Raw genomic sequence first — 23,311 nt, 5'->3', positions numbered from 1 at the left:
AAAATCAGGACCTCAAGCGCTTAATTAATTATAGTTTTGTTGTTCAGCAGTTGTTGCAGATGCGGGCATTTTGTCCTTGAGTTTCGAAAGAGTTTTCAGAAAAACGAACATGTAAACCTCAAACTAACCTGTTTTGTTGTTCAAGGATAAAGGGCTTTAGAGATAAGCACAACATCACAGAAGCAGGAGTCAATCTTTGAAAAAAACTTGCGAACGATGCGAAAATATGTGCATGGTTTAATTGGTCCTTGACTTATACTTTCTCACATGACAAACAAAGCAAAACTCATAAACCAAACAATACGAAGTTTGCAAAAGCATTCAAATCAGCCAGGTTTGTATAAAGAATAAAAAGCAATCATTTACCAACCAGCATTTTCACGCAACACGAGTGATGTTGCTTGCACGCAAACACGAGGTATTGCGCCAGGTTACTAAGCCGTTGAATGATTTCGTTTTATTTGAAGAAACAGAAATGCCTTTTAGAGCTTTCCGCCTTTGGAAAACGAAAATTTCCAGTGTCTATTTCATATTTGTGCTCGTGAGTATCTTCAACATTTAGAGTTGGACAAGTCCTTTTTCATTTCAACTGGAATTGCGTACATTCATTTTGAGGTCTTTTGTCGGCTTTTGTCCACTGCATTCGTTATGCCGAAGACAACATTATTACGTTAATTTTGAATAATTACTTAGCTGGAACTTGGCTCAAAATCTTTGACCCGTGTAGAGGGCGATTTTTGGATCTTCTTTTGAGGCCATAAAAGGTCGATTTATACACGGGTAAGTACGGTATTTAAAGACCCTGAGTGTTGGTCAGGCTGGAGTTGAACTCATGACCTCCCGTGTGACAGCCTGGTGCTCAACCAAATGAGCCACCGGTGTGCTGTCTGCATAAGAGGCTTCAGATAAAGTCAGTGGTGTGTATGTGTAAATCAGGAGGTGGACAAAAAGTTTTATCAATCTCAACAAAACATTTATTTACAGGGCACACGACGTCATGTGCATGGAATGCGCATAAGTAAATACAGCTGTATTTGTGAATTTTTCGTGGGAAAATAAGAACGCTTGTAGATAGGGTCAAGATATATCTACAGTACGTTTCCAGTTATTTTTCATGTGGTCTCGGGTCAAAATAAAACTCTGTGGAAATCAGCATCTCCCGCTGAAGTCCTTCAAATTTCTTGATTTCTAAACATACATGTAAAGCTGGTGACCTGCAAATGATTTCATAAATTACTTTGAATTCTTGTCTTACCTCTGATAAATACAACATACAAACGTTTTGCAATTTCAACTCAAACCTTCAGTGAGCTATTGATCGTTGTTTTGAGAAGCCAAAAAGTTCAACACTATGGTTGATAATTACAGTGTACACTGTATCATTGGCGCAAAACATTTTATCCACCATTCTCATGTCAGACTTCAATTAATGTCGTCAGCCTATTGCTATTTGATTTTGTAGCTAGTCTGCAGCCTTCAGTCTGCATTTGATACCTGGTGGGCGTTTTATACCAAGTCCACATTTTATACCTGGTCCGCAGTCCGTGTTCTATACTGACCAGTTGGGATGTTCTGATTGTGCGAAATCAATATTATTGCAGTATAAAGTTTCATGTAAAGGTTCAGAAAATGGGTAAACCACTTGATGCCTCCTGTAATTGACATTTTCATCAGGCAAGCAATAATGACAAGCAAAAATCGAGAACACTCAAATACAATGAAAAATTTTCTATCTTACTGTAAATTTTATGGTAGAAAGATACTGAATTTTTCATTGATGTACAGTGTAATTTAATGGCCAGACAGACAAAAAGTAATGAGTGAAACGCCATCTCACTCTAGATAAGTCTGCACTCTTCGGTCTGCAGTCTGCAAGTGTCAGACACCTGAAATTAACACTGTTTACTATTCTCTGGTGGTTTGAGTGATTGCAAAAAGCACATCTGAGTCTCAGTTTTCTACCAAATGTTAAGTCTTAGTTTGTAATTAAAAACCCTAAGAACTTATATCCTTTTGTCCTGAAGAGCCACCAAGCTATGATATGTAATCATAATAATCCATAAAATTCAACGAAGAGATCGAGGCATGTGTTGATATGCAAAGTGCATACTTTTGGTCACATTACTGGTCGCCTCATGCATGCATGTACATGTGCATACAGTAGCAACAAACATTTCTCAGAAAAGAGCAAACTTTATAGCTAGCTAAAGCTGAACAAACTCTTTAAGGAGACTCTGAATGGTTTTTAGCTGCGCGCACGAGTAACCTACACACGCCATAACTAAGAAACACGCGTCAGCAGAATGAATCAAATTTCTATCAAAAGTAGCGCGTGCAACACACTGGAAGTGAAAATACGGCGTAAAATCGCGTGAAACAGATATAAAACCTGGGGAAAAAAATTGTCTCTATCTCAAAATTTTGCGCGGTGACCTATCTTGATGTTTTGCATGCACGTATCATTCACGATGGCACTTTAAATAAAAAAGTTTTGGGAAATTTATCTAGTACAATTTTCTGTAAACTATAATATGCCTCCACAAGCACACTTCCCTCCAAAATCTTCCATTGAAAATCCGCCATAACTCGGGTACCGATGAAATATTTTGTTACGTACGTTCTTGTGACAAAAAAACAATTGGGGTGTACCAAGTGATTCTCAAAGGGGCTAGGTCACGCTATTTTAGGTAATTTTGTTTAATTTTGTTAATTATGAGCTCTAAACATCAAATTGGCAGAGCAAGAGTCTTTCATTTGCAAAATCACGGCCACATAACAACTGAGAATGATTTTCCAGCTTTGTAAATGACAATTTGATATAGACTGATATAAATTTGAAAAAAGGTGGGCCGACGTTTTTCAAATTTACCCAAATTCAATCCATTTCAATCCTCTTCAGTTTTGTCCATCCATGTAACTTCTTGGCTTCCCTGTGTTTTGTTAGAGTTCTTCTATAGTTTTGAACAGTTATTTTGATATTTTAGTTAATTCTATCACCATTCGATCAGTGCTGAAATTGCCTAAAATTGCGTGACCTAGCCCCTTTAAGGGCTAGAATAAATTATGCAATACAATTCAGCATGATCAAACACATGTTTTATGTGGCTGAGTGAATTTCAATGGAGAAACATTTGCTCAGAATCAGAACATAGCATCCCTGATTATCAAAGCCAACATGTATTTTTGCTAGAATTATAATTTGCTGCTTGTAAATAAGTCTTTATTTTAGAAGAAAAAGATCAGAATCTGAAGTAGGCCATACACCACAAAGGATTATGGGTAAATGGGAAACTGCTTTTCTATATCGCATAACTGTAACTTCTTTAGTTTAGAAACAATAACGAGAGCATTAATTTTAGGTTTTGAAGCTTTTTTGACTATGTCACACTTAAAGTGCACTACACACTGTCACCGGGTCGTAAGAGTGTAAGTCCGTGGTGACAGTAGGCCTGCAGTGCGTGCATAACTCACGAACATAAACAGGTCTCATGGAAGCGTGCTTCAGTTTCAACAAAATGAGCCCCAAAATTGACAAGAATTTCTGACACTGATGAACAATAAAGCAGCTGCTATTTCCAAAACCATGGAATTACCTGTGATAAATAACCTCGTCTAGGGGAGTAAATTTTTGACTTTGTAGAAACAATGGTTAACCTCAAGAGTTGGGCGATTGTGATCTTTGTGTTAAATTCGCACATTTCTTGTCGATCTTTAAAACACTTGAAAGAAAAAAAAAACAACTAACAAAAACAAAAACCCGGTGTCTTGGCATCATTTTAACACAGAAGTATCCTTTGTTTCGATGTCCCTTTTGATTTTGCGATTTATTTGTGGAGCCAAAACTACAATAGAAAAATTGAACGTACACTGTAACAAAAATCTTCCAAAATATTTTTCGCTGATGGTGACCTTTGATAATTTCTCTGTTCAAAATTTAAGTTGTTTTCGTGTCATAAATTTTGTTGCTGATGGCAAAATATTTTATTCTCCATCGATATTTCCTGAAAACTTCCTTCTGCTCTTCCTAAAACCTGCGTATCAATATTTATTTTCTTTTGCATCAATACTTGTTTTGCATAAAGCAGGCTAACAAAATCTGTACCTTCACATTTTTGAGTGTTAAAATAGAATTTTTGGTCCTATGTTTCTGAGTCGTATATTTTTAGGTCACCCATCCAAATACTAACCCCACCCAACAGGGATTAACTTCAGTGAACTTTTGTCTTAGAAAGCTGTCAGAAGCTCAGAGTGCACGGTTAACCTTGTGGTGAAAAAAAAAATGTGAGGGAACTTGGAAATGAACAAGAAACATATCAGCCTCAAAGCCAATGTTTCTCGAGTCCCTTTTATTTTCTTGAATCTTTCTGGGTTTTTTATTTTCCTGCTAACCACATGTCTTGTCAGGGGACTATTTACCTAACACATCTACCATGGCACTATAATTATATGTGGCACAGAAACAATATGGTGAACTATTAGAGCTACATATTACACAAAGATAACTTGAATCTCCTGGGAGACAAAATGCAGTTCAGTTGACAATAATACAACGTTGTGTTACTGCACTACCACTCACACACAATGCGTACCTATTTTTTGGAAAAACACAGATTTATCTTCGGGAAAAACATTCTCCCTCCCTGCATCGATGCAGTAGTCACAAAGTAAAAATGTTTCTGGTCGAGTCATGACAAAGCCAGGGAAATTCCTTAAACCATTCCAGCTTCAGCTTCTGTTTTACCAGAGCTGTCTTACTGTCCTGGTTACTTCCTTGGACTAGACTGGTTTCTGAGTCAGTTGGTTTAGAATCAGACGAGTCGGGAGACTTGGCTGGTTTAAAAAAGGCCAGACGTTTTGGCTGCTTTGCCCTGTTTGCAGCCATGCTATTTAATGAAAATCTTGCAAACTATTGTAAAACAATGTGCATCAATACAATAAAATTAATAGCAACACTGATTGGCTGGCTTTAGTACATGACTATGGAGTGAATCAACTAATATGCCAATGAAATGATTTGTCTTAACACCATAGTCGACTATCTGTTTGTATACATTCAAACAGGAAGCGAAATAACTCAACCGTCTGCTTACAGTCAATAAAGTTTGGACTCTTAATTTATTACTGTTTAGTCAAATTACATTTTTATTCCCCATATTGGAGGACTAGTAGACATATGCCAATTGGCAAGGGTGCAGAGCGGTCCCTGTGTAATGTTGTGAAAGTGGCGTGGTGTAAGGACTGGCATCTGATGAAAAGTCTTGGCTACTTCACTTGGAGAAGTCATCCACTTTTTCCGTTAAATTGAACAAATTAAAGACATTCTTTCGAACCAAATAATTAAACTCACTTTGACAATGACAACATGAAGCTGTCTTAATGTCATCATCAATAATTTCACTTTGGAGCAATGTTTGAAAATGGCATGCCCCCAAACACCCCTAGAGAAAGCAATCTCATTTCCAGGGTCGAAGTGAATACTGTTGGCAAAATTAAGTTGAGGACCCACCCTCCATGCACATTTCATTTGTACTCATAGACCCTGTCCACACTAATGCATTTTTGTTTGAAAATATTTACAGTGTACAATGTACATTTCAATGCTTTTAGGCCTGCTGTCCACACTTAAACGCCTAACGTTTTAATCAATAAGGCATCTATTTCAGAATGCTCTCAGAAGTGGCTACAATTGAAAGGAAACATACAAATGTTTTTGGAGTCAAAAATGCATTGAAATGAGATTGATGATGTCATCCACACCATTTGAGTTGTACTCAAGCTATCAAGATTTAGCAGATGAAAACATGCTTTATTTGATGTTACTAGCAAAGATTTTTGTTTCTTGTTCGGTGTTTAACCCGGCTTACTTTATTTAACTATGTCTTGATTTTTTTGTGGAAGCTGAGACTGTGTTGTAAGGGCATTGGCTGTTTCAAGATCTTCCCATTTGTAGTGCTGGAGCAGCAACACCATATCAAAGCTTGAGAGGCTTTTGGAACAAAACAAGTGTGCCAAAGCAAAGTTGTTTATAGTTTTCAAACTCAAACTGGCAGGAAATGCAATGTTGCATATTGCGTTTTAGTGATAACAGAGAGTGTCAGGACACCAGGACATGGATCAATCTGTGCATTTTTGATGACACCGAAAACTGGTTCTTCTGACGCCTAAGAATTTTTTTAAAATTTATTTTAATCTTAGCCTGATAATCTCTTTCCTGCAATAATAGTTAACCTTACATGTAAGTTCATCTTGTTAAGCTCTTGGTGTATTATACATTTACATTGTATGGTACAATAACATTGCTGTTACATGAAACAATCCTGCAGAATTTTTTCTAATGAGTTGAAACTGGTGTGAACCACCTTCCTACCATACATGTACAGATTAAGTCCAATTGATGAAAAGAAATTAGTGAAAACTTAGTTTTGCCTGGTACCTGTCTTTGGTTTGATATCAGTGATGGTACATGTCATGGACGTAGGTTTTGCCACAATAAATTTAATTTTTCTCCTCTTTGAGACTCCTGTGTTTGGTCTCAATATATTCTTATTTTAACCTTATAGTCATCCAGTGAAGACTGCATTGATGCTCAAACTGCTTCTGGAAAAGATTCCAGTCTTCCCAGTGGAAGTGCTTCTCAAAGTGTGAACCAACATAAAATCAATTTGAGTACAAATGGAAATGAGGCAAGTTGACATTATGTCCATTCATTATCAGTACTGTTTAAATCTTAGTCGACACAGGGCAAAGCAGCCATTAAGTTCAATTTGGTACTGCAAAGTGATTTGTGTAGTTGTGGAACAAAAACTGCCCTTATTAGAGTATGCATGATATTGCCCGCTTTAATGATAATCAAAGATCCGAATCCTGTTTCTGTTAGGTCTTTAAGCGGGCGTTTGATCATAAGTTGTGATCATAAGTTGTTGTGTATAAGAATATAATAATAATAAATGTCTTTATTCCTCATTGAGATAAAAACTGCATATCTTATGTTACATAGTTGAAATTGTAATAGAATACAGTATTAGATCACATGTGAAGATCGTTTTATGTTAATCTTTTAATAAAAGTATTTTTTTAATGTTGTTTATCAACATGCGGGCACTATTCTTATAGTGTAAATTATAATCAATTTTGACCTTAGCCTTTAGCACCTGGTCACGTAGGGGGTGGTTACTAAGTTGAGAAACTTTTCAAAGAACTTTCCGCGGTCTCATTTTTCTAATAAAACTCTTATAATTTCAGTCTAACAGAGTTGCATTTCCTTTTGTGGCTTCTGTCTAGAAAATCTTGCAACATTTTTAAATAATTCTGGCTCTGAGGCTGCATATACAATGTACCACAAGTGTGTAGGTAACATTGTAAGCATAACATGTATTCATACTGTAGCATACTTAGCAGCCTAATACATTACAGGCCATACCAAGCTTTTTAATGTGCTTATCAAATCTACAGTCTTGCTGGAAATTGAGTCCCAATACAGTACAGTAAGTTCAGAGCATTATGGTATGTTCAATATCATGTCAATTAATGTACACATCGGTATGTCTTTCGTCTTTCGGAAACAAGTTCTTTGCACTTACTAGGATTACATTTCATTAAGTTACCTTGTATAATACCCTCATTTACATGTACTTAACAGCTATGCAGTTAGGGTCATTGAGGAACTTGCACACTTCATGCTGAATCATGACAAGAGCATCCATACGTGAACCACCCTCCCTGTATGTAAACTGCAAGTTGTCCTCTTTAATTTCCTGGGCATGTAGCCTATAGACAACTTTCTCATACATACGAGCAATGACTGGTTTCACATTGATACATATGTACCTTGATAATCCCCATTGCAGACTAGGATCTCCACTTTAGGAAGAGGATTGATGTTGGCGCTCTTCCATGATTTTGGCCAAGTGTGAGTGGAAACTGACAAGTTCCACAGGCTGGTAACTGTGAGGTTATTGTTCGTCTCTTGACGTAACTATGTAACATGAGATTTCTTATTATTGTATAACAAGGCTGGAGTCGAGAGAATAAACGATTTTGATAGAAAACTACGCATGGTGTCAGAAGTAAAACGGACCGCGTAAAGCATTGTAAACCTATTGGAGCAACGAGAAAAACGGCTGCAACTTAAAGTGCAAAATGGCTTCATCTCAAATTCCGTTACCGGAAAAATTGAACTCCAAAAAGCCTGAAGAATGGAAGCGTTGGATTGAAAGATTCGAGTGTTATCGCGTGGCAGCTGGCCTTGACGAAAAAGATGACAAAGTCCAAGTTAATACGTTAGTGTACGCAATGGGAGGAAACGCTAACGACATATTTAAAAGTTTTCATTTGGCTGAAAGGGATACTGTATACGAGACAGTAAAGCGCCGCTTCGAAACACACTTTGTGGGCCGCTCAAATGTGATTTTTGAATGAGCACTTCCCAACAGACGCGTTCAAGTTGAGACAGAATCTGTGGTTGAATTTATTGAATCCATTTACGAGCTTGCCGAAACTTGCCAGTTCGGACCTCTCAGAGAAGAGTTAATAAGAAATCGCATCAAGGGTGGGAATTAGAAACGCTGCTTTATCTCAAAAGCTTATGCAAGACTAAAAAGTGACCCTCGAAAAGGCTGTCAAGGGGGCAAAATCGTCAGAGCTGGTAAAGCAGCATCACGAAATGTTGACCGCGGATGGCGGAGAGACGAAAGACAAGCAAAGTGGTCTGTTAAGTCGAAGCTGGGATACACTCCTGTTAAATTCAAAAGTGACACAAGCGTGGATGTTACCGTAATTTCTGAAGATATTTACAAACGTCCCGGCTTAGAAAGCTGCGAAAAGCTATGAAAAAGCTATTTGGCCCTAGTCAGGCAAAACTTTCCGTGACAGGTGTTGTAACAGGAAACCTAATGACTGGAAATGGCTAACAAACATGACAAGATATTTACGTCATTGCAAACCTAAAAGAACCTCTGTTAGGAAAACCAGCAATAATTATTGAAGCTCTAAATCTAATCCAGAAAGTTGCGAGTTTCCAGTCTGACTTGTCCTACAACGGCATCAAAGCAGAAGCTAAAGCAAATCACCCAAGATTGTTTAAAGGACTGGGAGAATTAAAGGGCGAATTCAAGATTACATTTAAACCCGATTCTACTCCTTTTGCATTAACAACACCTCGTAGAGTAGCACTACCTCTGATTAGTAAAGTGAAGGCAGAATTAGAGCACATGGAAAACCTGGGAATCATTTTTAAAGTAGACATCCCTACCGACTGGTGTGCAGGCATGGTTGTTGTCCCCAAACCTGATGGCAAAATTTGCATATGTGTTGACCTTGCCAAACTCAATGAGTGCGTGTTACGGGAAACCTATCCACTACCCAAGATTGAGAACATGCTGGCTCAAATTAAAGAATCCAAGTACTTCACCAAACTAGACTGCAATTCGGGATTTTGGCAAGAGAAATTAGAACCAGACTCTGGTTTGCTTACCACATTCATCACACCCTTCGGAAGGTTTTGTTTTAATCGAATGCTGTTTGGCATCAAGTCTGCTCCTGAACATTATCTATATTTCTATCATAGATGACATGCTTATCCATGGCAAAACACAAAAAGAGCATGACGAAAGAGTGCGAGCGGTCTCAAAAAGCTTGATGAAGCAGGTGCAACCCTGCACCTCTTTCCAAGAGAGAAGTCAAATGTGCTGGCCATGTGATCAGCGAAGATGGCATAAGGTCAGACCCTGAGAAGATAGTCTGTTCAAGGCATGACCACTCCCCAAAATGTTAGTGATGTCAGATGGTTTCTTGGAATGGTCAATCAACTTGGAAGATTCGTTCCCCACCTGGCAGAGAAAACAAAACCACTCAGAGATCTCCTTAGTAAGAAAAACCAGTTTCATTGGGGACAAGCACAGCAAGAATCTTTCAAGAAACTCAAGGATGAGCTTATCTTAACACCCGTCCTCACCCATTACGATCCTCAAAAAGCCACCATATTATCAGCCAATGCATCATCATTTGGCCTTGGCGCTGTACTCCTACAAGAGCAAGAAAACAAAGAGAAAAAGCCTGTTGCCTACGCGTCAAGATCCATGACCAGTACAGAACAAAGATACGCCCAAATTGAAAAGGAGGCACTTGCAACTACCTGGGCATGTGAGAAGTTACATGATTACATCCTGGGCAAGGATATCCTAATTGAAACCGAGCATAAACCACTTGTGCCTCTCATTGGTTCAAAGACGCTGGATGAACTACCCCCAATAATTCATACATTTCGAATGAGGCTGATGAAGTATTCGTTTAAGATGCTACATGTCCCTGGGAAAGAGTTGGTGATACCCTGTCACGAGCACCCCTAGATAAGCAACTTTCAAAAGAAGATGAACGTTTCAATGAAGACTCAAACTTGTACGTTTCACACATCTTGGAGAGCTTTCCAGCAACACAGCGAAAACGCGATGAGTTAAGACTTCACCAGCAGAATGATGAAGTATGCAGAAAACTATTTGAATTCTGTACCGACGGCTGGCCAGATAAAACAAAAGTGAACACTTTGTTGAAACCATATTGGTCCGAGATTGCTACTATTACTACCCAAAGAGGTCTTCTGAAAGATCAGAGAATTATCATCCCTTCATCTCTTCGATTAGACATCCTGGACAAAATTCACACAGGACACCAAGGAATCCGAAAATGTTGTGAAAGAGCCTGTGACTCGGTGTGGTGGCCAGTTCTCAGCAAGCAAATTGAAGATATGGTTACCACGTGCACAACTTGCCCCAAACAGAAAAGAAATCATGTTGAACCAATGATGCCAACGACACTTCCAGAGCAACCATGGCAGAAGATAGGCGTTGACCTTTTCCACCATAGTGGTAAAGAGTACATAATCGCTGTTGATTATTATTCAAGATTCTTCGAAATTGCCCCATTAAAAAACACCACTTCAGAAAGTGCATCTAATCATCTGAAGTCGTTCTTCAGTCGTCATGGCATCCCAGAGATCATAATATCTGATAATGGTCCACAATTTTCAGCTGCTACATTCTCCAAATTTGCTGAAGAATGGGGATTTACTCACCTAACCAGTAGTCCTCACTACCCTCAAAGAAATGGGGAAGCAGAAAGAGCTGTTTAGACGGCTAAAGATCTGATAACCAAGTCTGAAGATCCTTATTTGGCACTTTTGTCATACAGATCTACACTGCTGCACAATGGGTACACCCCTGCAGAGCTACTGATGGGAAGAAAACGTCGTTCTACACTTCCTTTGGCTCCAGAGAAACTAACACCAAAATGGCCAGAAACAGAGCAGTTGAGGAAAACCGAGCACAAGCAAACCGAAAACTACAACTGGCGACATCGTGCTTCAATTCTACCTGAGCTAAAACCAGGCGACAAAGTTTTGGGTGAGAGACCAGAGTTCCCCTGCTGTTATTGTGCAGAAATGCCCCGAACCTAGATTGTACTTGGTCAAACCCGACCAATCCCTTCTGTGGAGAAATAGGAGACATCTGGTTGAAACTCCAACCCCTGCTGCTAAGCTGGAGAAAGAAAAGAGAGATGACCTGCCTAAATGTGAAAGTTCGAGCAATTTCACAGTACCTTGTTCAGGCAGAGCTGTTATACCGCCAAAACGATTAGACCTTTGAACACAGGCTTAGATCATAGAAAGACTGTTTGAACACAAAAGTAAGAAAACTGGACAGAGACTATCCGTATGATTTTTCTTTCGATTTGGTTTTTTTGGCACCATAGAATATAGACTGATTTCCTAGGATTTTTGATTCGTTTAAAATTTTCTTTTGATTTCCCGAAAGAGAGATGTGAGGTTATTGTTCGTCTCTTGACGTAACTATGTAACATGAGATTTCTTATTATTGTATAACAAGGCTGGAGTTGAGAGAATAAACGATTTTGATACAACAAAAACTACTCAGTAACTATAGGTGTAAATATCTCAGCCTGGTCTTTCCATACCTATTAAGGTATCTGGTCCAGTCCGTTGGCAGTTTTGTTTAATCCTCTTAATACATTCCAGACCTGTCACTCACTAATTTCTGGGGCAGTTTTCCCAGGTTTCCATACGATTTGGTTCTCTATACTGTCAACTCTCTCTTAATGGACACCTGTAAGACGGACACCTCTATAGGACGGAGAGTTGGTGCTGGTCCCGGCCGTTTCTTAGTCATTTTACTATAACCAAACTCTCTTTTAGACGGACACCTCAATAAGGCGGACAACAGACACTTTGAAATCGTCAATGAAGTCAGAAATCCTCTTGCTTAGCTCTCATTGACGATTTACATTAAGCATAGAAATTGGAGATTTTCTTCTAAGCATATATTTCACCAGCAGAGTCATGCAGGTGGGATCTTGTGAGGAAATAGAAACAGTTCTTAGTGGCATACACATATTCATGATGGTAAAAATCTTGAGCTCAAAAGGTTGTACCTCATCCTCAATATTTTCAGCTTCGAGACATCACACCAGGCTTCCATGTCCAGAGCAAGTTAGGGGGCAGATTTTCGATGTTTCTGCTGAATGGGCTTCAGCTCTTCACCAGTGGGTACAATGAATCCAAAATGATCTGTTGTCATTAGCATTTTAATTGGAAAACTTTTGCCAAACAGATCTAATCTGTTAGTCAGACAATTGTCAAGGTGTGTGTTGCTTCTTGTTGGAAAATCGATGAGGAAATTCCATCCTGTCAGGTGTTGAAGTTGCGTGAGATTGTGTTCCAGATTGTTGAATCGTTTTGGCATTTGTAGCAAAGCACTTGATTGGTTTACCTATAATTTAAATCTTTTGAAATGCCTGTGTCTCCAATCTCAACTTGTGGATGGTAATTAACAAATTAATGATGAACAGTGATAAAAAAGAAATTTAATTTTTTCATCTTCTTATCGCCTTCATGCTACCTTGGAGTCCCTCTATGTGGTTTCATAGAATGTGCGTTGATTATCTATTGTTTAACCCGTGGCTACAGTGTGTACACATTCCTTGCATTGTTATAATTTAAGAAAATAAAAATCACTGAACACGTGTCATGTTCAGTAGAATGTATACATGTACGTGTGACCCCTGCTTTAAAGAGCAAATGATCTTTTTATACAGTTTGCAAAAAGTTTGAAATTGCCCCTCAGACCTAAATGAGAAAAGTGAGAAATTCTTGAGTCAAGATTGGCAGCTTTCAGTAATAAATAAATTGATACATTATGATAATATTGTTGGTGTGTTGTTGTAGATGAGTGATTGCTGCCATACATTACCTGGAGATGGTACAACTGAGACTGCAATTACAAGCACTATGGAGGAGGAAGAAAAATCTATACAGCAAGAAACCAGTAAAGAGCAAGAGGAAATAATGCACAAGGTACACTTAAATTGCCCGTATGACCAAAAAATCAATTAGATGTACTGTAACATTTAATATGCGATCAGCTACACAGATGAGTGAAACTGCGCATGACAAGACTAACTAGTGCAATTTTAGTTTTTTCATCCAGGCTTGGAAGGGATCGGCTATTCATCAAGTTAACTTTGAGTTAAGATTAAGTTACAGTTTTTGGTATTTTCCACACTTGTGGACTGCTTGACTGCTTAGCTTGTGAACCACTTAACCGCTAAGTTTGCGAACCGCTTGACCGCTAAGCTTGTGGACCGCTTGACCACTAAGCTTGTGGTGGTTAATGTAGTTAAATTACATTTAACCAAATTTAACCAATTGCCTCGCGTTAGTGGAAGGTGGGTGCCTGGGATACCCAGGGGCTTCCACTGTGGTCAGCCAGCCCCGAGATAGAATACTGTCCCCATGGCTGGCAAATCCCTGCAACCCAGCCATGAGCCCCCATTCCAAGCCAAAGAGACTCTCTGAGCTGACACAATCCAGATCAGAGAGGGAAAGAGGGGTGCAGGGCTGGGGGAAGCTGTGGCCCCAAACTACCAAAGTCTCGAGGTACCCTACAAGAAACAACTAGGAAAGGAGAAAGATAAGCAAGAAATACCTGTCAAGTGAGAAGGTTTGCTACCCGCACCATAGTACTAACGAGATTGTGAATGTAGAGCTGATATGCATCGCTGGACCATCTACCAAGCGTCTTGATGAGGTGATCTGGTAAGCCACGAGAGGCTGCTGAAGTAGCTGTGTCAATGTGGAAACTATGACCGGTGTAGCAACCAGGGACCCCAGAGGCGGAGAGGATGTCAGCCATGTGCGATGTAGGGGGGTTCCACCAGAGAGAAGGAAGAGTTGAGAGTGAGCCAGGAGTTGAACCACAAATGTTTAGATACTGGGTAAGGGCGTGTACAAGGCACAGATCACATTTCCCAGCATCAATGTAGATATAGCAACCTTGGCAAAAGGGGTCCATCTTAGAGCACTTAATAGGAATCCTGAAGCTGCCTTGATTGACTAGGGAATCTGCTTGAACATCGCTGATAGCAAGGTGAATGTCGGGATTAAAGGAGGAGTTGACAGTGAACTCACCAGTGCATAAGAGACCAAAAAAACCTGAGACAGCAGGCAGCCCAAAGCATTGTATGGTTGTAGTCAGAGAAGTTCAAGTACTGGAAGATAATGTGCATCAGCGTGATTGTGATGGGTTGGTGCTGACGCCTATTTCAGCCTTGGTGGCATTTGATACCCCACAACACACACTGTAGCCGAAGGCAACCAACCAGTGCAGAAGGCAGATCCACCTTGATGTGAAGGGACTGGATTGTTGAAAGGTAAACCTTAATGGACGAATGGTGGAGAGTATCAGCAATATGACAGCAGAAACGGATGAGCACATCTCTTTACTGGCTGGAAGAGCTTATCCCGAAGGAGATAGGCTCTTGTCCTGAGCACAGAAATCCATGAAGCGCCGTTGGGCAGAAGAGTAAACTTTCCTGGTAGAAGGGGCAAGACCCTGAGTCAAGTAGAAGTCGCATTTATCTGACAGCGAAGTTCCAAGTCCGAGAGGAGCTGCTATGGCTCCTGGGTCAGAATGGAGTCTTCATGAGGGGTTAGCCAGCAAAAGCGCTGAAACTGAAAGCAAGACAGGGAGTCAGCAATCGGGTGAGACTTCTCTCAAACTGGGGAGGTAGTGATGGAGAAGGAGTGATAAGCTGCCAACAGGGACAGATAGCGAACCAAGGACATGATGGTAGGGGCTCTTGGAGTGCCAGACTGCAGAATGGTCTGACCACTGAGCGGTTATCTGATAGGAAGTTGACCCGTTTGGAGGCCCAGAGGGGACCCCAGAGGGAAGCTGCCACGACGATAGGGAAAAGTTCCTTGTACTCAATAGACTCAGAGACGTGTGTTGGGAGCCATGCACCTGAGAACCTGTGACCCTGGAAGAATGCTCCGTAACCAAGAGCCCCAGAGGCAACTGAAGAAACTTTGAAGTCAGGGAGTGGAACCCACTGGGGGTACTGAAGGACTCCGTCGACGTTTCTGATCCTGCTCAAGTCGCGTTGCTTCACCCGAACTCGCCAGCCATCTGACAAAGGCCACCTCGACGGCCATCACGAACGGTGAGTATGTGGACTTTGCTACCCTCTTACCAATGACCTCCCTTCTCACTAACACCTTCCAGTCCCATCTTAACCTTCAGTTAGGCGATCAAGGGTTAACTATCCCCCCCCCAATCCTCTTCCAAATGCCCCAAAATCACCTCTATTGATCGGTGGCTCGATGCCTTCGCCATCTATTTCGCTGTTATAGTGTCAATGTATCCCTCTCGTGCCACAGATTTAATAGCATATCAACAGTTGGTAAGAGATGCGGCACGAAAATTCCCTGGGATGGGTTGGTATGTTTACGACGTGGAGTTCCGAAGGCGTGCCTCCAATAACCTTTCTTTTAAGTGGGGGGAACGGGACGTCCAGCTCTACCTTGATACCTTTACGGGCCTTCCAAAATCTGGATGCAGACCCTGTGGCAGCACCGACCATCTCTCTGATGCTTGCCCTTTATCTTCCCGTAGGTCTTGGGATGCCCCAACCCAAGCCGACCTGTGCTACAACTTTAACACAGGCCGACCCTGCGCTCACATACCATGCCCTTACCAACACCGGTGTAGCCAGCCCGGATGCTCAGCAGCCCACTCTGGGGAAGACCATGCCAAACTCACCGGGCACAGAGAGGAAAGACCTAAATCGTCTTCAAGCACTAGCAATTCCTTCAGGACACTCCTAATTATCTATCCCAACTTACCCCTCTCACCCCCATTGCCATTGACAAACTTGCATCCTACCTTCAGGGCCATCCAGATCAACCAACAGTTAACCATCTTCTCACAGGGTTCTCTCAGGGCTTTTGAATTGGCTATTTAGGTCGAAGGGTCCCCAAGGAATATTTGAACCTTCCCTGCGCAAATATCAACCCATCTATTATCGACAAAACATGCTTAAAGAGGTTAGCCTGGGCCACATAGCAGGGCCTTTTCACACCCCTCCCTTCTCGAACCTGCTGGTATACCCAATTGGGGTCGTTCCCAAGAAACACTCCTCTGAACGGCGTACCATATTCCACCTCTTGTATCCCAAACACTGCCCCACCAGCGTCAATGCCCATATTCCTGCTGAGTCCTATTCTTTGCAATACATTAAGGTTGATCATGCAATTGCCATACTTCAGGATCTCGGCCCAGGGTGCTTCATGTCCAAACTAGATATAAAATCAGCATTTCGCAATGTTCCTGTCCATCCCTCGGATTGGGAACTCCTAGGTATGAAATGGGAGGGGCTCTATTTTTTCGATGTGGTCCTCCCATTCGGTCTCAGATCTGCCCCCTTTCTGTTTGATGAATTCTCATCTGCTCTTGAATGGATCATTTGAACTAAACTTAACATTTCCAAGGTTATTCATATACTAGATGATTTCTTTTTTGCTATCCCCCCTCCCCGATCAAAATGCATGACTGCTCTATGCCAAATTTTACATCTTTTTACAAATATCCCCATAGTTCCTGGAAAAACCTTTCCAGCATGTACAAGCCTTGAATTTATGGGTATCCTACTAGATTCCAATAAAATGGAAGCCAGTCTCCCGGTGGATAAACTCACCCTCATTCAGGAAGCCCTGGTTCAGTAGACCAATGGGAAATCTGCTACCTTACAGGAGCTCCAGTCTTTGATTGGCACCCTTCAATTCGCTTGTAAGGTTATTGCCCCTGGCCGCCCCTTCTTGCAGCGCATTATCCACCTTACAAAGGGTATCAAGTTCCCTCATTGGCACATCTGCCTTAATTCAGGTTTCTGCAAGGACATTACTATGTGGCAACATTTTCTCCAAAATTGGAATGAGGTGTCCCTCTTTTTAGATACCCAGGCCACCTCTCCGCCAGAACTTCGGCTATACACTGATGCTTCTGGTTCCCTCGGATATGGGGGTTTCTTAGCAGGTGAATGGTTCCAGGGGCACTGGCTCCACCACCAAACACTCAGCCCAAAAAGGGGTATTAGTATTGAATGGCAGGAGTTACTTCCCATACTTAGCCTGTATTTTATGGGGTTCCCGCTGGACTGGTAGAAGGATCTGCATGTGGTGTGACAACAAGTCAGTGGTTGCCAGCATAAACTCTAAACACTCCAAGTCCCCTCGGGTAATGGACCTCATTCGAGCCATCACACTTCAAACGCTCCTAGATAACTTCGCATTCACAGCTACTCACATCCCAGGGTTAGACAATTCTATTGCTGATTCCCTTTCCCGTTTTCAGATGGACCGCTTCCGTACCCTGGCTCCCTCAGCCTCTCCCACAGCCTCCACCATCCCTTCATTAGCAGTGAACATCTGCGAGGTTCCATACAGCGATACCTCAATGCTTCCCTAGCCCCTTCTACTCGACGCACCTATCAAGTTGGTGTCAAGCACTTCCTTACCTTTGCCCTCGTGCATGGTTTAGTAGGCCCCTCAAACCCCCTCCTACGGGCCTCGCAAATTACCCTGATGTATTTTGCATCTCATTTAGCCCACACAGTATGCCATGAAATGGTCAAGCTGTACTTGGTGGCAGTGCAGGACCTCCATCGGGAGCTTAACTTTCCTCTTAAGCTTAATGACATGCATAGGTTACAAAAGGTCCTCACAGGAATTAAGTGCCTCACTCCTCCCAAGCAGCTTGACCGTTTTCCCATCACCCTTACAGTTCTCCATTCCATTCACTCCTACCTTAAGCCCGAACTTTCCTATAACCTGGATCATGTTATGCTTTGGGCGGCCTTCACCCTCGCTTTTTTCGGGTTCTTAAGATCCAGTGAATTCACTTGCAATGGCCCATTCGACCCCTCTGTCCACCTCACTTCCACTGACATCACACTGGTACCCAACTCCCACTCACCCAGCCACATGCTAGTGGGCATTAAACAGTCCAAAACCGACCCTTTCAGACAGGGCTACACAATCACCATAGCAAAGTCCTCGTCACCTATCTGTTCGGTGATGGCCATGAAAGACTATCTCCTCCAAGCCCACCCTCCATCAAGCCACCCTCTGTTTGTCTTTGCTCAATCCAAACAATGGCTTACACGGAACAATCTCACAACAGAGCTCAGGACAATTCTTCAGCACTGTGGTCTCCCTGCCAAGAATTTCTACTCTCACAGTTTCCGTATTGGAGCGGCCTCAACAGCCGCCAAAGCTGTCCTTCCACCCTGGCTCATCAAAGTTTTAGGGCGCTGGAGCTCAGATTGTTATGAACGCTATATACAGACACCTAAATGTACCATTTTAGAAATACCAAGAATTTTAGCTAATACTAGTCCCTAACTTACATTAAGACAGCTAGTGCCTTCTTTAACTTTTGTTTCACAGTTTGGGAACTCTTATAGGAGCCGAAGGTTCGGCTCCCTCTGCTTACAAGAGCCCAACTTTATTCGCTTTTTACTGTGGGGGGATTGTGTCCTCTGTCCCACATGCTCCACAATCCGTGGCAGGGAAGTGTAACCACTAGCTGCACTTTACCCCACAGTAAGGCTTAGCCCTTGGAGACAGGTCCGGAAAAATATCCACTCCAGGGTGTGCACCCCCATTCCCACTTGATCTGTACTCCACCCAGGATGGGCACCCCTCCTGGTTCCCCTTAGTTCCTAGTGACTGGGGAATATGGGCCTCACCCCCGGAGACTGATCAGGACTCCTGTCCAGGGTGGCTACCCCCGGTACCACTTATTTTGTCTACCCCCAGGAGGGCTTCTCTCCTGGTCCCCCTTACCCCTAGATTTAAGCCACCAGAATTTTGCCATTACCTTCCGTGTGTTTTCTGTATGGTACCTGGCATGGAACCTATATGCGAAACCACTATCAATTGGAAGAGTTTTATTAAGTAGCATTATTACTATGATAAGGATATTATTAAATGTTTGGGCAACTTGGTGCATACACGCCCACAAGCTATACCGCTACCCATGATTACCTTAAGAAAAGGAACTCATGGGTTACCATATTTTCTTAACAATGGTGCTCTGCTTTGAGGTGTGTGGAGCTCCGCTACAGGCATACTTTGTTTTTTCACTGCCAATGGGAAAGGGAACCGAGGAAATTTGTTGTTTATTCAACACAGCAAGTTAACTTCATGTAAATCGCTTGCTGTTAACAGGCAGTCAAGTTACTGTATCTGTATTTTTATCATAAATGCAAAAGGTTTACTTGGAGGAAGAGCTCTTCCTTTTAAATAATAAGTTTTCTTCAGAGTCTATCAACATGTGGATTGAAAACAACGAAGCTTTAGTTTCCCGCACAACTGCCATGTTCACATGTCCAAACTTGTGTCACTTGTGACGTCACGAAAGGTTGGCTTGTTCCTTTTGTTTACATAATACTTGGCGAACCAATGCCAAGTAATCATTGCTCTACTGACTACGTCTTGGTTCATTATGGTTTCGGCAATGTGTTTCATAAAAAAAGACTGTCAGCAAACCACTCTTAACCCATTCACCCCTAAAACCGGCCTAAACCGGCCATACTTAGTATTTTACTCTGTCTAATGCCAGACGAATTTTGCTCGTCAATGGGGAACCCCTGGGAGTCAATGTCCCATTAATTGACGTTGGTATTTATTTCCGTTACCCATGCAATTTGCTGCATTTGCGACCATCCTTCATTCTAAATAATTAACTTGACAAAGGTATTACTCGAAAGTGCATCAATAGACTTTTTTCAGCCTTACATGGTGGTTAGGTAATACTACTGTTAGAATTGCGAAAAGCAAATAAGTTGCTAAAATATAAATATTGAAAACAACATCGGTCAATTTCTCCTGTTGCCAAAAGAAGACAAGTGGCTTTATACAAGGATGCTTTCATGAAATAATTGGTTGTCTCCTTCTCCCAGCTGCTGCTATTCAGAACAGTTTTTGTGAGTTTATATGCGTCCAATGACTTTCTATCGGTGGAGAAGTTTGTTTTCCTGCCGTTGTTTTGATAAAGTAATATTTGCAAGTATTGGTTGTCGGAAAGTTCTGAAAGTATAACAGAAGTTTTGACAATTGTGGTGAGTTTTTATTGTCTTTTTTACTGTGGCATACCACCTTTTACTTGCCGCGGCATTCAGTCTAGGACGAAATTGAAGAATTTGACCTAACTCAATGAAATTGCAGCAGAACCTTTCGGCAAAGGCGAGATTTTACTGCGTGCCAATAAGTAAATACTTTTGGGCGGTATTGTAAGTAGGTGTGATTAGCAAGTCACGAAACTCGTATAGAATAGATTTGACTCGTGGTCACAATCTGGAACAAAAATTAGGTATAATCTAAGTCATGTTAACACAGTATTATTCAACACAGGCTCAACAAGAGTGGAACAATATTGAAGACAAACAAAGATACCTTAGACTACAGCTTTTATTGGACAAATCACAGATTTACTGCAAGTTCCTGCAGGAAAGAATGGAGAAACAGAGAGTGGAAGCTCAAAAGCAGCGGGAAAGGCTGGCAAAGAAACTAGAAAAAAGAAGGATGGAGGAAAGTAAAGCTACCCAGCAGGTTTGCAGCAATTATATTTATTTCCTAAACTTAGCCTAATTTGCCGGGTAAGCAATTTTTCTAGTGCCCAGAAATAACCCTACACATTGCAAAATTGGGGAATAACATTGGCCCTCACTTGTTGTGCCAACAAGCGTGAGAAAGGCGACTACATTTCTGAGCGATGAGTATTTGAAAGACAAAATCAGCAAGGGACTTAAACTTTTTTTATTTCACTGCTCATTGTCAGCATAGTTTTTGCAAACGGCATCCACCCCATTCCTTGAAAGTAGCACTTTGTCTTGTAAAATTTAATGGTTAAGTGAGACATGCATCACAGTGGTGAAGAATGGATGCCCAGAAGCGCTCGTTGCAAGCTGGATTTTATGAACTCGAGAACCATCACAAAGATGTTTTATTGAGGTTTGAAAATTCGCAAAACTACGAACAGAGCTTATGGGTCGATTATTAAAACATAGTTTACACAACGTTTAACAAAACCACATTCTGAGCCATTTTCAATATTGCCAACAATCATATCTAAATATTTTCTGCTGCTGATAGTAACAAGAAGGTTTGCATTTCAGACTAGACAGCAATTTATCTACTTAAAATATACCGCTTATAGACAGATTTGGAGGTCCACTGATTGTCTTAAGCCGTGGCCTAAGTTAGACTTTGTTTAAATAACTGGCCCTATGCAAGGCTGCTGCCTAAGAAAATTTTAAAGGGGCCCTCAGAGCTAAATGCTGAGAACTTAGGAGCCCAACATATGAAGTGAAAGGTGTTGCTGTGAAAAATTAAGGCACCCAGAGCTATTCTTTGGGAGCCCCAGGCTACCGGGCTCCTGTTAGGCAACAGCCTTGCTATGTGTTTACATACATGTTGTTCATTAATTGCAGCGCTCACAATCCACGTGCTTGACTCAGACCCAGGATGGCAGTTTGTAGCACCTTCTTTGAAAACACACGGTCAAAAAGCTAGAATGCTGCGTTACTCAACGAATAGCTTGATCGGCCAGCACATCTAAGTTTAATAGATATTAAGCTTAAGCTGTTTATATGTAGATCTGTTAGTTAAGAGCTATGAGCATCACTAGATATCTGTAAGCTAAAGTTTCTCAAATTGAATCGAAATGACAGACAAAACAATTGCAGCCAACAGAATTTCGAAGTAATCAAGCTGTTTTTATTGCCATTTGAATACAATCAATTCACCTGAGATTTTGTTCATAGCTTCCTCTATCTCGCGGCAGAAGATGCATTCGTTTTCTTGCTGTCCCGGCCTCCTAGTTCAAGCAAAAATCACAGCTGCACGAAGTCGTATTTCCCCTACTTGAGTCTTCCCTTTCGGTTGCTTCCTCTTCCTCAGATCCTGAACTTTCTCGCATTGGTTCGAAAGAACATGGTTCAAGTTCTGCCATAAACTTACGTGTATTAACGGCGAAGAAAGTGGAGTACTATGTTGAGACTTAAACGATAACAGAAGATTTCAGCTGTGCATCTTGGGTTGAAAATTCAGGGGAACTAGCTCCAATCCCCTTGCTTAAAATCCACGCGCGGATAAAATGGTGCCTAGTTGTTTACAATGTTCCCACAGACGAATTTTAACCGTGAATTTCGCTTTTGATGGAGTTCTGGGTTTCTCTGTGGGTTTTATGACAATTGCATGAGATAAAAAGAGCCATGGCATACCCTAGCTTGAAGCTGAACTGTATAAATCACCTGCTGTTTACACAAATTCATTGGTAGTTACGGTTTGGTTGAACCCAAAATTTCACTGAGCCTCAATAGAACCCATCAAGTATGTCCCTTGTCTGTGGGTGCATTTAATTAACAGAAGAACGCTTAATAAAGTTGCTGAAATAAAGAAGTAAGTGAAATCTGTAATATCTATCCTGGAGTTTAGGACTCGGTTTGTCAGTGAGCCAGAGGGTTTTCAGTTGCTCGATCCGTAGGCCTACAAATTCACCATTATCTAGCAGATCGATTCTTCAGGAACCAGCAAGTGAAACACCCCAGGTCTCAAACTCAGTGTCCTATGCGCCTGACCACTCTCGTGGGTTGGATTCCCAGTTTGGAGAAGTCAGAGTTAACGCAACATAGGACTTTGTCTTTATTGGCACTCGTTATCAAACCAATCTGGGGCTGTTTCCTCCAGAGGTCTGGTTCAGAGAAGCGGAGTTTCATGCTTGTTGAGTTCTCGTGGCCAAGTATGTTACCGATTGAGATTGCCTCTCACTGGCGAGACTGGCGGCAGGTTTTTAGTGGCCAACTGAAACGTCTCTGCACATCAACGATTTGGAGTTGCTGGGCATTCAGAAGGCAATCCTTCACTTCCTCCCACTCTTCTGCAGCAAGGTAGTGAGTGAGG

At 41.4% G+C, this 23,311-nt stretch overlaps 2 protein-coding genes and 1 pseudogene across 2 annotated transcripts in view; all 3 read left to right on the top strand.

Moving 5' to 3' along the window:
* The window catches only part of LOC138052003 (lymphocyte-specific helicase-like), a 73,108-nt gene that overhangs the window by 6,961 nt on the left and 42,836 nt on the right, over positions 1-23,311 (top strand). The window contains exons 2-4 of the mRNA XM_068898351.1: positions 6,561-6,683; positions 13,235-13,363; positions 20,762-20,959. Of these exons, the coding sequence (XP_068754452.1) occupies positions 6,561-6,683; positions 13,235-13,363; positions 20,762-20,959 (450 nt within the window). The remainder of the gene's footprint in view (positions 1-6,560; positions 6,684-13,234; positions 13,364-20,761; positions 20,960-23,311) is intronic.
* On the top strand, positions 17,012-17,813 carry LOC138051017 (uncharacterized; annotated as a pseudogene).
* LOC138051016 (uncharacterized) lies at positions 17,831-18,748 on the top strand (the record flags this gene model as incomplete). The annotated part of the gene is made up of 1 exon (XM_068897208.1): positions 17,831-18,748. A coding segment is annotated over one exon (918 nt), but the record flags the coding sequence as incomplete, so codon positions are not given.

Source organism: Montipora capricornis, chromosome 6 (assembly GCF_036669925.1).
Source record: "Montipora capricornis isolate CH-2021 chromosome 6, ASM3666992v2, whole genome shotgun sequence".
Classification (NCBI taxonomy): domain Eukaryota; kingdom Metazoa; phylum Cnidaria; class Anthozoa; order Scleractinia; family Acroporidae; genus Montipora; species Montipora capricornis.
This window is presented reverse-complemented; position numbering and strand designations above follow the sequence as displayed.